At 44.5% G+C, this 12,192-nt stretch overlaps 1 protein-coding gene across 1 annotated transcript in view; it reads right to left on the bottom strand.

Moving 5' to 3' along the window:
* TBCK (TBC1 domain containing kinase) overlaps positions 1 to 12,192 on the bottom strand; it is a 361,383-nt gene that overhangs the window by 330,562 nt on the left and 18,629 nt on the right. Inside the window, exon 3 of the mRNA XM_040329676.1 lies at positions 6,994 to 7,066. Within this exon, the coding sequence (XP_040185610.1) occupies positions 6,994 to 7,066 (73 nt within the window). The remainder of the gene's footprint in view (positions 1 to 6,993; positions 7,067 to 12,192) is intronic.

The raw sequence follows: 12,192 nt of genomic DNA, 5'->3' as shown, positions 1-12,192 counted from the left end.
TTACACGCTTGTACCTGAATCTACCTATCAGAAGAGAAGAACAGACACAGATCAGGGATGTAGATTTTCCATGGAATAACGGGGGTTATGAAAAGGAAGTATATAAAAATGGTGCTAGGGCCTCACCAATACATACACTTATCAGGAGAGGAGAGGGACTGAAAGCAGCGATGGACTGGATTAAAAGAAAGATGACCTAAAAAAGTAGGGTCCCCCTATATAGGCTTAGAATTACAAATGCATCACATTTTCATTCTCAATTCACTACCTATAAATGTACATTTTGTTGTAAGGTTAAGCCTCATACACACGATCGGATTTCCGTCTGACAAATCCGTGGAATTTTGTCCGAAGGGCGTTGGCCGTGAACTTGTTCTGCATATAGAACTTTTTCAGCCAACATACACGAAACAATGTGGTTTTTCTGCTCTTAAGCACCAGCCTTAGGCCAACTTCTGCTAATGTTGCGCTATGGTTAGCATTGCTCCTGAGCATGCGTGTTTGTACTTTGGATTTTTTTTCCGACGGACATCACACATTTGTTGCAAAAATACGAAGAAAACTTGGACAGCCGCACTCCAAAAATGCTCTTTTAATTAAAATCGATCACAAAATAAACATGCCACAGCAAAAAAATTGGAACAAAAGCGAACGTTTCGCACTGTAGCTGTAGCTTCAGTGCTTAGTCTAGCTATGACTAAGCACTGAAGCTACAGTGCGAAACGTTCGCTTTTGTTCCAATTTTTTTGCTGTGGCATGTTTATTTTGTGATCGATTTTAATTAAAAGAGCATTTTTGGAGTGCGGCTGTCCATGTTTCCTTCGTATTTTTGCATCACTATTGCATTTCCGGCACCCATGGTTTGGTTCCAGTGAGGAGGTTCTTTGAAGACTACTGAGCGGTTATTTTCTATCACACATTTGTTGTCGGACAGTTTTAAAGCATGCTATAAAACCTGTGTTGTCGGAAAATACGATAACAATTGTCCGATGGAGCGTACAAACGGTCAGATTTTCAGACAAAACCCTTCCATCACACATTTGTTGTCGTAAAATCTAATCGCGTGTACAAGGCTTAAAGTGGATGTTAACCCGAAATTATTATTTTTTTTTTATGTCACAATGTAGAGTATAAGATTTCCTATGATCTGTGCCCAGTCTTGCCATACAGAGTTAATCCATCTCTGAGCAATCCTCTTTTATTGTTCAGTGAAATAAAACGTACTTACAGGGAAAAACCTTACTACATTCCGACCCCTTGCTGTGAGTGACAGGTTATTTACATATCTCATGCACTAGCCTGGAGACGCATCATTTTTTAATTCCCACCCCCACTCCTTTTCTGAAGTCATGTGGTTAGTTTTCTGGATTTTGACTGGATGTTAGTGATCATAGCAGAATTTAGTGTAAGGAATACATAGGAAAAAATGCATGTTGACAAGGGGAGTGTAGAGGAGGGCGGGGAGATACTGACATCACGACTCCACCCACAGAGCTCCAGACAACAGATCCACTCACAGAATCTTCAGTTTTTCAGGTCTCATAACAGACAGAGGGGAGACATTTGACAGGTAAGAAAACATGCAGGAGGCATGTATATCCTTATAGATTAGCACTATGGCAGTAGTTTAGAAAGGATGAGAGTGGGTTTACATCCACTTTAAGTCATACATTGCCTGATACTTGCACACAGTATGCCCTGTCTTATATACCCCAGGTGGTGGCCATAAATTAAAGAGTAAGCCGGGGATAAAACTGTAAACACATGAGCAGGTGGCTGACAGAGTAATCTGCTAGACTAGAGCATACATGTTGCTGCTAAAGGGTCACACACACACAGGCGCAATATCGGGGCGGTATCAGCCAGTTCAATAGAAACCAGCCGACATTTGGCCCCTGTGTTTGGCAGTCGGTCCGACAGAAGCCGGCTGTTTGGCCAGCTTCTGTTGAAGGGGCATGACCGAAAAAAGTCTACTATTCAGCACCCAATCAGCGTTCTCAACCAATAACCGAAACCACAAATGGGCCGTCCCCCTGTCAGAACACAATAGTTTAGCTGGGGAGATTGCTGTGCCAACATCAGATTGTTAGTACAGCAGCTCTTCCTGAGCACTTCAGGGATTTTTTTTGGTTCCGCCCTAGACGACTAGTGTGTAGTAGGCTTAAGTCTCTAAACAATTGATTTACTAACCACTTGGCATCCGCACTATAGCCAAATAACGGCTACAGCGCGGACCTGAAATTCCGGGAGGCCGTCAATAGACGATCCCGGACCCTTACCACGTAATCAGCTGTCAGCCAATGATGTAAACAAAAGCTCGGTAATCGTCTTTTTTTTTCTCCTCATGCTGACAGCATGAGGAGAAAAAAAAGCCAATCACCGACTTATGTGCAAGGTACATTGGTTCCGAAGAGGAAGGAGGCAGATGTGCTCACAATTACTGCCTGCCAGTGCCACCTGCCAGTGCCTACTATCAATGCCCACAAGTGCCACCTATCAATGCCCACGGGCAGTGCTGCCCATCAGTGTGTAACCTTCCAGTGCTGATCAGTGCCCATTACTGCTACCCATCACTGCTACCCATCAGTGCCCACCTATCAGTGCCCACCATCAGTGCCCACCATCAGTGCCCACCATCAGTGCCACCTATCAGTGCCCACCAGTGTCACCTCTCAGTGCCCTCCAGTGCCATCAGTGCCCACCCTTGCCACCTTATCGGTGCCCATCAGTGCAGCCCATCGGTGCCCATCCACGCAGCCTCATCAGCATACATCAATGAAAGAAAAAAAATACCTGTTTGCAAAATTGTTTAACAAAATATAAAAGAATATAATTTTTCTTTAAAAAAAAAAAAAATTGGTATTTTTTTATGTTTTTAACAAAAAAAAAAAAAACAGCAGAGGTGATCAAATACCACCAAAAGAAAGCTCTATTTGTCGGAAAAAAATTATAAAAATTTCATTTGGGTACAGTGTTGTATGACTGTGCAATTGTCATTCAAAGTGTATCAGCGCTGAAAGTTGAAAATTGGTCTGGGCAGGAGGGGGGTTTAAGTGCCAAGAAAGCAAGTGGCTAAAAAAATGGAGAGTGGTTTCTATGCAGAACTGCACCAGATTTTACTGTCAAAGCTTAACTGAACAAGGTGAAGCTGTACTCTTCAGTTTTAGTAAATCAACCCCAATGCCACATGGTGTCCCATGAAAAAGCAATGAAAACAGGGATTTTCTTACAACCACCATGCTACTGTGACCCTAACATGGCAAGTCATGCCGATAAGTTGTTATGGCAGCGTGACAGTGTCAATTATAGCCATGGTGGCTGTGTGCCGTCACCACACACACCAGGCCCTAGGCTCCTGCCTTGGTTGCCTATTGGGCATTTGGTCTCTGGTATAGTCAGGGGCTGTCAGCTTGGACAGAGTTGCATGTCATTGAAGGAATACAGGTATGGAATTGTTAATGCATGCAATTGGCTCTCAGTCAACAGGGAACAGCAGAAAATAATTTGTGAGCGGAGTTTCTGTAAATTTGCTTGGACGATCACTTGAATTATGTGTTCATCTTTACAATTTATATGAGAACTGAAAAGTTGAAATAGAGAAAGATTCAAATTTTTAACATGACTGAAAAGATTTAAGGAAAACCAAAATTGACACACTATCAGATATAAAATTATGAACTGACTTTAGCCTATGTACTGGTTGGAGTATTCTGTTTTTTTTATTGAACTTATTGATTTTAATCCGGGTACTGATTCACTATCTCAAGGCAAAAAGGAAAGTACTCATATGACCTATTGCAACAAGGCTTATGAAAGATTAGGACATTTAGCTGGTACAGTGGAACCTCGGGAAGCGAGTAACGCGGTTAACGAGCGTTTCGCAATACAAGCAATTTTTTGTTTTTTAAATCCTGACTCAGTTTGCAAGTGTTATCTCCCAAAACAGGATTCAAGCCTCTGCGGTGTGCAGTACCGCATTTGGCCAGCGGTGCGGGGTTGCGCAAGCCGACTGGAGCCGCTCAGAAATACTCTGTTCCCAAGCTTTTCCGAATGCAGCCAAACGGTCAACCGAGTATTTCCGAGTCTCTCCGGCGCCCCCCCCCCCCACCTCTGGCCACATAATGTGTTGCATGCCATAGAAGTCAATGTGGAACATATTATTTTCGTTTCCATTGACTTCTATGGGGAAACTCGCTTTGATCTACAAGTGCTTTGGATTACAAGCATTCCCCTGGAAAGGATTATGCTCGTAATCCAAGTGCATATATTTAGGACCTTGTGTCAGATAGTACATATGGATGGATACAGCTGTGCTCTTTCCAATGAAATTGAAACTTTCCTTAGAACAGCAGACTGATGTGCAACAACCACAATCTAATATAAATGCTAATCTAGATGGGCAATCAATCTTTTGTGACTGAGCAATTAAACCACATGCTGGCAATTACATATTTTTTTTTTTAAAAAGCTTGGCAGCAAGCAATTTAAATTACCATTAAAGAATTTAATTCAAAATACTAACAGTAACTTACAAAGCCATCCACAACTTGGCCCCCAGCTACATGACTAACCTAGTCTCAAAATACCAACCTGTAAACAATAAAGTAGGGCGCCAGTTCAGTATATGTCAAAGAAACCGCAATTTATTCTGAAAACCACTTACCGTATATACTCGAGTATAATCCGACCCGAATATAAGCCGAGGCAACTAATTTTACCACAAAAACCTGGGAAAACGTATTGACTCGAGTATAAGCCTAGGGTGTCCATCTGCATGCCTCACTGTGTCCATGTCTCACTATGCCCATGACTAGACTGACGTTTAACATGGGAGTCTATGGAAGGGGTGTCTGGCTTTGAAAAATCAGTGCTACCCAGCTGTAGGTCCCCCAGACAACCACCTTTGCACACTTGTAGAGGAGAAATGGGGCTACATGTGTGCCAAGTTCCAGGTCCAGGGGACCTACGATCGGCCAGTACCGGGTCCCCAAAATCACCAGAGAAATGACCGTTTAACATGGGAGTCTATGGAAGGAGTGACCGGCTTTGAAAAATCGGTGCTCCCGGGCAGTAGGTCCCCTGGACAACAAACTTTGCACACTTGTAGAGAAAGAGTGGGGCTACATGTGTGCCGAGGGACCACATGTTTGGGAACCAGGGGACCATCAGCCGTCTTATCCGAGTCCCCAAAGTTCGGGAGATCAGGCACAAAAAGGTGACTCGATATAAGCCACGGGGGGCATTTTCAGCACAAAAAGTGTGCTGAAAAACTCGGCTTATACTCGAGTATATACGGTACATCAAAAAACGCTGTATACTGCACAAAGGGCTGGTAGAATGGAGCACCGGACTCAATGGACTGGAGAGTAGCCACAATAGCAGAAGCGTCCAGAGCTTTAACACATGCCACTCTCAGTGTGTCCACAGGCTGGTAAAACAGCCCTTTTCCTGTTAACTAGCCAATAGCAGTTGGCTTCACCCTGCTCACTCCTAATTGTTATTTTCTGAATGTGTAAATAAATCCTTCTCATTGTGTGGGGCAAGTTAGCCTGATAAAGGAGGCGGGCCTCAGAAACACGTTGCTCTCTGTCCCCCACCTGTTCTACTAGGCCTTTGACACACTGACAGTGGAGTGTGTTAGAGGTCCGGATGCTCCTGCCATGTGCTATTGCTACTCTCCAGTCCACCGCTGCTCAATTCTACCAGCCCTGTGTGCAGTATACAGCTTTTTAGATGTAAATTTTTTTGTTTACATGTAAAATAACAAGGGGCCTATACCGCACTAAAAGTGTACAAATTAAAAATAGCTCCTATGAGGAAAAAGCTGCGACACAAAAAAAAAAAAAAACATGCGATATCCATGCAGGAAAATAATGAAAAGGAAGAAACAGTCATGCTACTTCTAAACAATAAATGTCTAAATACAAATACTGTGCACTAAGTGAATGGTTAAATTAGAGAAACATAACCAGCAGCATATGCAATTGCAACGTGTTCACATAAACAGAATAATAAAAAAAATAAAAAAAAATAAAGTATTGCAAAGTGATGAATAAATGAATAAAATTCTGTGCTTAAAAGTCCACATAAGATGAACAATAAGTCTAATTCCAAAGTGAAACAAAGAAGATACTTTGAAGATAAAAGTTGAAATGTGATTAATCCCCACCGAGGGGGATGAAGAGTAGGCCACTCCTTGACATACACACCAGAATAGAAGGGGGGACCCTTACCAGATGAGATGGACCTCCTATTAGTAGCGAGGTCGTTGGCGCCTGCAGATATAACCCTCTGCTGAGTCCTCGGTCTGTCCAAGATACAAGTCCCTCTCGACTCCTGTCATCTTCCTTGCTCACCAAGGCCAGTTCACCATGCAGTATGGAGAGGAAAACTCCCCTCTGATAGGAAGCTGTGAAATGTGAGCACATGATTTTTGTGTAGCACAAAAATCATGTGCTCACATTTGTGTGGTGAGACGACAGGAGTCGAGAGGGAAGGCGACAGGAGTCGCTTTGTGAATGGGCAGCTGTCTTCTGAGACACACACAGGTCCCAGAAGACAGCGCGCTCCATTTCCCAGGAGGCATCACGAGGAAGAGAGAAGATCACGGCGGAATAGGAAGTGGCAGATTAGGACGATCTGCCTAGCAACAGCCATTTCTGGTAAGTATAAAAAGTGTTTTTTTTCACATTTTTTGGAGCCTTTTTGGCTATTTTTTCTTTTTTAGGGTGGACCTCCGCTTTAAGCAACGTCCCTGGAGTAGAGGTGAGGGGCTGCTTTATAATGATAAAAGGCAAAGCCTTCATTAAAAAAAAAAAAAAAAATTATACTTTTGCTGTGACATGTACATACAAAAAAGTGCAAGAACACTAACTAAAATCCAGACATTATCAGTTTACTTGTTAATCCTATGTCTGTTTGTATTAGACAAAGCAAGCCACAGTATGTCCACAGGTTTCATTAGGAAATCTTAATCCTATGGAGAGACTTTACCTTACAGGCTTCCTGACCCGAAGCAAATCTTCAAAACTTTTTTCAGAATGCTCAGCGACCACAACCAGTCTCTCTGTGTAGAAATAGAATATATAGATTATTAGAAATAAAAAAATACAAATAGAATAAATAAAACATAATTAACATCCATACATGTTGTTACTATGCTGAACAAAATTTAAAAATATAGTTTTACACTTTATTCATGCACCCCTAGACTTAAAGGGGTTGTAAAGTAATTTTTTTCCCCAAATAGCTTCCTTTACCTTAGTGCAGTCCTCCTTCACTTACCTCATACTTCCATTTTGCTTTTAAAATGTCCTTATTTCTTCTGAGAAATCCTCACTTCCTGTTCTTCTGTCTGTAACTACACACAGTAATGCAAGGCTTTCTCCCTGGTGTGAAGTGTTGTGCTCGCCCCCTCCCCTGGACTACAGGAGTGTCAGGACGCCCACTAACACACATCTTCTTTCTCTATCTGCAACTTAGAGAGCGTTGACTCTCCTGTAGTCCAAGGGAGGGGGCGAGCACGACACTCCACACCAGGGAGAAAGCCTTGCATTACTGTGTGGAGCTACAGACAGAAGAACAGGAAGTGAGGATTTCTCAGAAGAAATAAGGACATTTAAAAGCAAAATGGAAGGATGAGGTAAGTGAAGGAGGACTGCACTAAGGTAAAGGAAGCTATTTAGGAAAAAAAATAAAATTACCTTTACAACCCCTTTAAAGCGGAGGTTCACACAAAAAGTGAACCTCCGCTGTTTGGATCCCTCCCCCCCCCCGCCGGTGACACATTTGGCACCTTTCAGGGGGGTGCAGATACCTGTCTGAGACAGGTATTTGCACCACTTCCGAGTCTGATCCCCGCGGGGAATCCAGCCTGTGACGTCACTCCCCCGCTGTCTTCTGGAAAACAATGTTCCCAGGAGAGAGCAGGGACCATAGACGGCGCGCCGCGATCCTCGCGCATGCACAGTAGGGAATCAGGCAGTAAAGCCGTCAGGCTTCACTTCCTGATTCCCTCACCGAGGATGGCGGCGGAAGCAGCCAAGGGCCGAGGCTGCTGACATCGCGGGCGCGCTGGACAGGAAAGTGTAAATTTTTTAAAAGTCAGCAGCTGCCGTATTTGTAGCTGCTGACTTTAAAAGAAAAAAAAAAAAAACGGCGGAACCCCTGCTTTAAGGAGCATTTAATCCTTGCAGTGCAGCCAGGCCCGGATTTACTCCCTTTGCCGCCCCAAGGCCAGGTCCTTCAATACCGCCCCCGCAGTACGGGGGGGGGGACATTATCCGCCGGGGGACTTTTTCGGCAGGACACTGAGAAGGGGGGGGGGGTGTTGCTTCCAAAAATGACATTGAGCATTGGAGAGTGCTGCTGCCGGAAATGACAAAATGACATTGAGAAGGAGGGGGGTTGCTGCTGCCAAGAACCATCTCACCTCCTCTCACCATCCGCATGACAGGGGGGGAACTCCCGATATGAAAGTGAAAGTGTCCTCTCCTCTCAGCCGCAGTACCGCCCCTGCACCCACTGCCGCCCCGAGGCCTGGCCTTGTTGGCCTTGTCTGGAATCTGGCCCTGAGTGCAGCCCACAACAAGGGTACTTTATTTCATTGTTTGCCATGGAGTTGGACTTTAAAGGGGGATGGGTTATGGGGACCTAGAATTTAGCTTTAAATGTCCAGGCATGCTTGGCTTGAAATGGAAATTTGTAACAGCTCTAAGTAAGGATAGATTGACAGAAAGTAGCTAAACAAAAAGCAGAGCACTTGTTCCTAAATGAGAAAGTTCTGAAGACAGCTATGAATAAAACAGAATGCAGTAAAGGGTTATTAATTGCTACATAAAACTAAGGCCTAATTATCAATTTGCTGATGCTGCATATGGTTATGTGAAAATGATGCGCGCTCCATGGATATTGTTGAACAGTCAAACGTTAGATCATTATTTGAAGGTTCTCGGAGACCACTTTTAGCATCAATGGACAACTCTGACTGATGTGCTTATCTGGCAAATCCTCAACAAGCTAGCAGTCATTTGAAGTCTATGCCACTTATAGACTAGCTTCCTTGAAGTGAAATGATTGCCAAATAATTTTAAATCAATCTTTTTATAGCCCTTGCCAGACTCTGAGAGCCGGTTCACACTGGGGCGACTTGGGATCCGACTTGAAGTCGCCTCAAGTCGTCCCAAGTCGCGCTGTCGAGAAAAACAATGCAAGTGAATGGGAGCGGTGTTAATACACACGACTCGAGTCGCTCCGACTTCAAAAGAAGTTCCTGTACAACTTCAATCTGACTTGTAGGCGATTTGTACCCATTAATTTCAATGGAAGTCGCCTCCAAGTCTGATCACTGTCTTAACTGAAGCGACTTTCCAGGAAGATAAGATACATTTCTCAGGCAAACCTCTCCCTCCCCCTCCCCCTCCCTCCCCCTCCCTCTCCCAGAGCTGATTGTTGTTTGATTGGCCACTGGAAAGTCTCCTGTCCTGTCTTCACGTCGTGTTGTAAATCGACCCAGATCGCCCTGTGTGTGGTTCATGCTCAAGTTGTGTCGGAGTCGCCTCTGAAAGTCGCGCTGGAAGTCGTGTCGCCCTAGTGTGAACCGACTCTGAGGGTCTTAGAAAGCTGTTTTGATCTTGGCATAATGACATGATATCAAAAAGAACACAAGACCCTAAAATATTGGAGTTAAGGGCCAATTCACACTATGAAGAGAGCTGCCTCAGTGCTTTACCGCTGCGACAGCGCTATGTTTCCGGCTGCCCTAGGGGGCAGTGTGGTGCGTGATGCAGTGCACCGCACGGTCCTTATTTTTGTTTTGCAAGAGCTTTATTAAAAAGTGTGCAAAACATACACTTTATTCACTAAATGTCTGCATTTTAGTGCAGCGCTAGGCTGTGTTGCAGTGTGAATGGGACACACAGGAAACAATTGTTTCCTGTGTGTCCCTGCAGTGACAACATGTGGTAAAACGTCCATCACCGCACATAGTGTGAACTGGCCCTAAAACAAGACAGGTTCCATCTGTGACTCCCTGAGGATGTTCTAATCATTGGCACGTAATCTGGAACACCCGATTTTAATTTCATGGATTTGAAGGTGTGGTAAACATAATAGAGTACTTATTTTTTACTTTTTCTATATTACAAAACTGCAGTTTTGATCATTGCCTTTCTCAACCTTTTTAACACAGAGGCCCAACCTTTTGAGGAGTAAGGGTCACTTAAGCAACTTGGTAACTGGTCGCGGGCCACAATGAGCAGAGCGGGTGGGCGGGATGTCCATGTCCGCTCTGCAAATGCAGATTAGATTGGAGGTAGGACACAAGCTGGTTTACGTCTGCCACTCCTTGGAGGTGCATGGAGGGTCGAATTGGGTCAGACTAACCGTGTGAAAGGGGCCCAAGGCAGCTTTCACACTGATGCGCTGCGGTTTTTCCCGCACTGTGCATGAAACACAGTGTACCTTTGGCTTTCCTGCACTTTGCAACAGACGTCTATTATATTCTGCAGGTTTGGTGCACTTTCAGAAAGCTCCCCAAACTCGCAGGTAATAACAGAAGTCTATGGCTCTGTGCAGGTAACCCCGCAGGTACACTGCTCTGCACCTGCGGATCAGTTTGAAAGCAGCCCAGTAACCACTGCAGAACAGATATGCCCATATATACACTGTGATTTTAGTAACAAAATGACCTTTAATAAAAGTATTCTATTCTGGGCAAGAGAAAGCGCATACTCGAGCTCACTCATAAGTCATCCATATGCTCCAGAACCCAAGAAACGAATTACAAGATCCTTACAAGGTGGTACAGGACCCCGGCATTACTGCGTAACCTCTTTCCGGAGTCGTCAGACTTTTGCTGCCGCTGTCAGGAGGAGAAGGGTACCCCTCTTACACATATTTTGGTCCTGTACCCAGCTACAGGGGTTCTGGAGAGAAGTTCGCCGGGGAGTTCAGAATTTCACTGACCGCGTGATACCAGATGACCAGGCATTCTTCTTACTGCATGCAACAGACATCCCAACTAAGGTTTACAAAAAAATCGGTGGTGCGCCACCTGCTGGATGCGGCCAAGGCCTGCATCCCACTCACCTGGAAATCACAGCACCCACCGACCCTATCTCTTTGGCTTAAAAAAGTAGACAACATCAGCCGGCTGGAGGATCTTATCCTTACAAGCCAAGATAGACAGGAGGCCTACAAAAAGACTTGGCAACTGTGGAACGTGTTTAAGTACTCTGCTGAGGGACAGAACCTCAGGGAGATCCGAACGGAGGGTGCCGTGCCAGACACACCCCCACAATCCCTGACTGCACCCGTTGGGACACCCCCCTAACCACCTCCCCTTTATGCCCTTTCTCCCCTTTTATTTTCCTACCTCTGGAATCTCTGTTACCGCTTTCTTTAAAATCTGTTCTGCTCTAAAAGGTTACACTTGGGTATACCTTGTAGATGGCATCGTTGTGTCGCATGGAATTATGTGGTTTGAACTGCCCTGCTGTACATGTACATGTTGTTAAATTATGTTGTTTTGGTCCGTGCGGGCTGGTCTCTCCGTTATAAATAAAAAAAAAAAGTATTCTATTCTGAACCATCCCAGAGCAGGAGGTCGCGGGCCACATCAGAGGGCTCCGCGGGCCACTGGTTGGGCACCACTGCCCTAAAGTAACTTCCTTCTCTCAGGGAACTCCTGCAAAAATTGACTAGATCTACAACTCATGATACATTAGTGAGGTGGTCAGTGGGAAAAATGCTCCTTACACTTGTGTTCCAGATGAAGTCACACGACTAAACCGGTAGAACGCGCTACGAACATCACATTGTTTCCAGGCATCAGATTTTTGTCAACATTATATGCCATACTGTTTTTGTCTACATGTGAGTACCCATTTTTCGTTTATTTAAATAAAGTATAAAACGATACTACACTATCTGGGGCTCCTTTCTCTCCTATGTATGGGCTATTACTGGACTAACATCATCAGCGCAGGGGGACGAGTAACGGCCAGAGGGCTACACAGTGGCCTATACTGTGAAGGCACCAGACCCTAAGAAGGGGTGAAAAAGTTGGTGAGTGCGGGCTGTATAAGAAAAAGGATTGCAGCGATCACGGCATACAACAAGAGCACAAAGAACTTTTAGAATCACTCAGCAATTAGATTTGTTTACTTCCAATAAGGACATTATATTGCACTA

This window comes from Rana temporaria, chromosome 1, assembly GCF_905171775.1.
Source record: "Rana temporaria chromosome 1, aRanTem1.1, whole genome shotgun sequence".
NCBI lineage: Eukaryota > Metazoa > Chordata > Amphibia > Anura > Ranidae > Rana > Rana temporaria.
The sequence above is the reverse complement of the archived record's forward strand: the minus strand, read 5'-3'. Positions and strand labels throughout refer to the sequence as shown.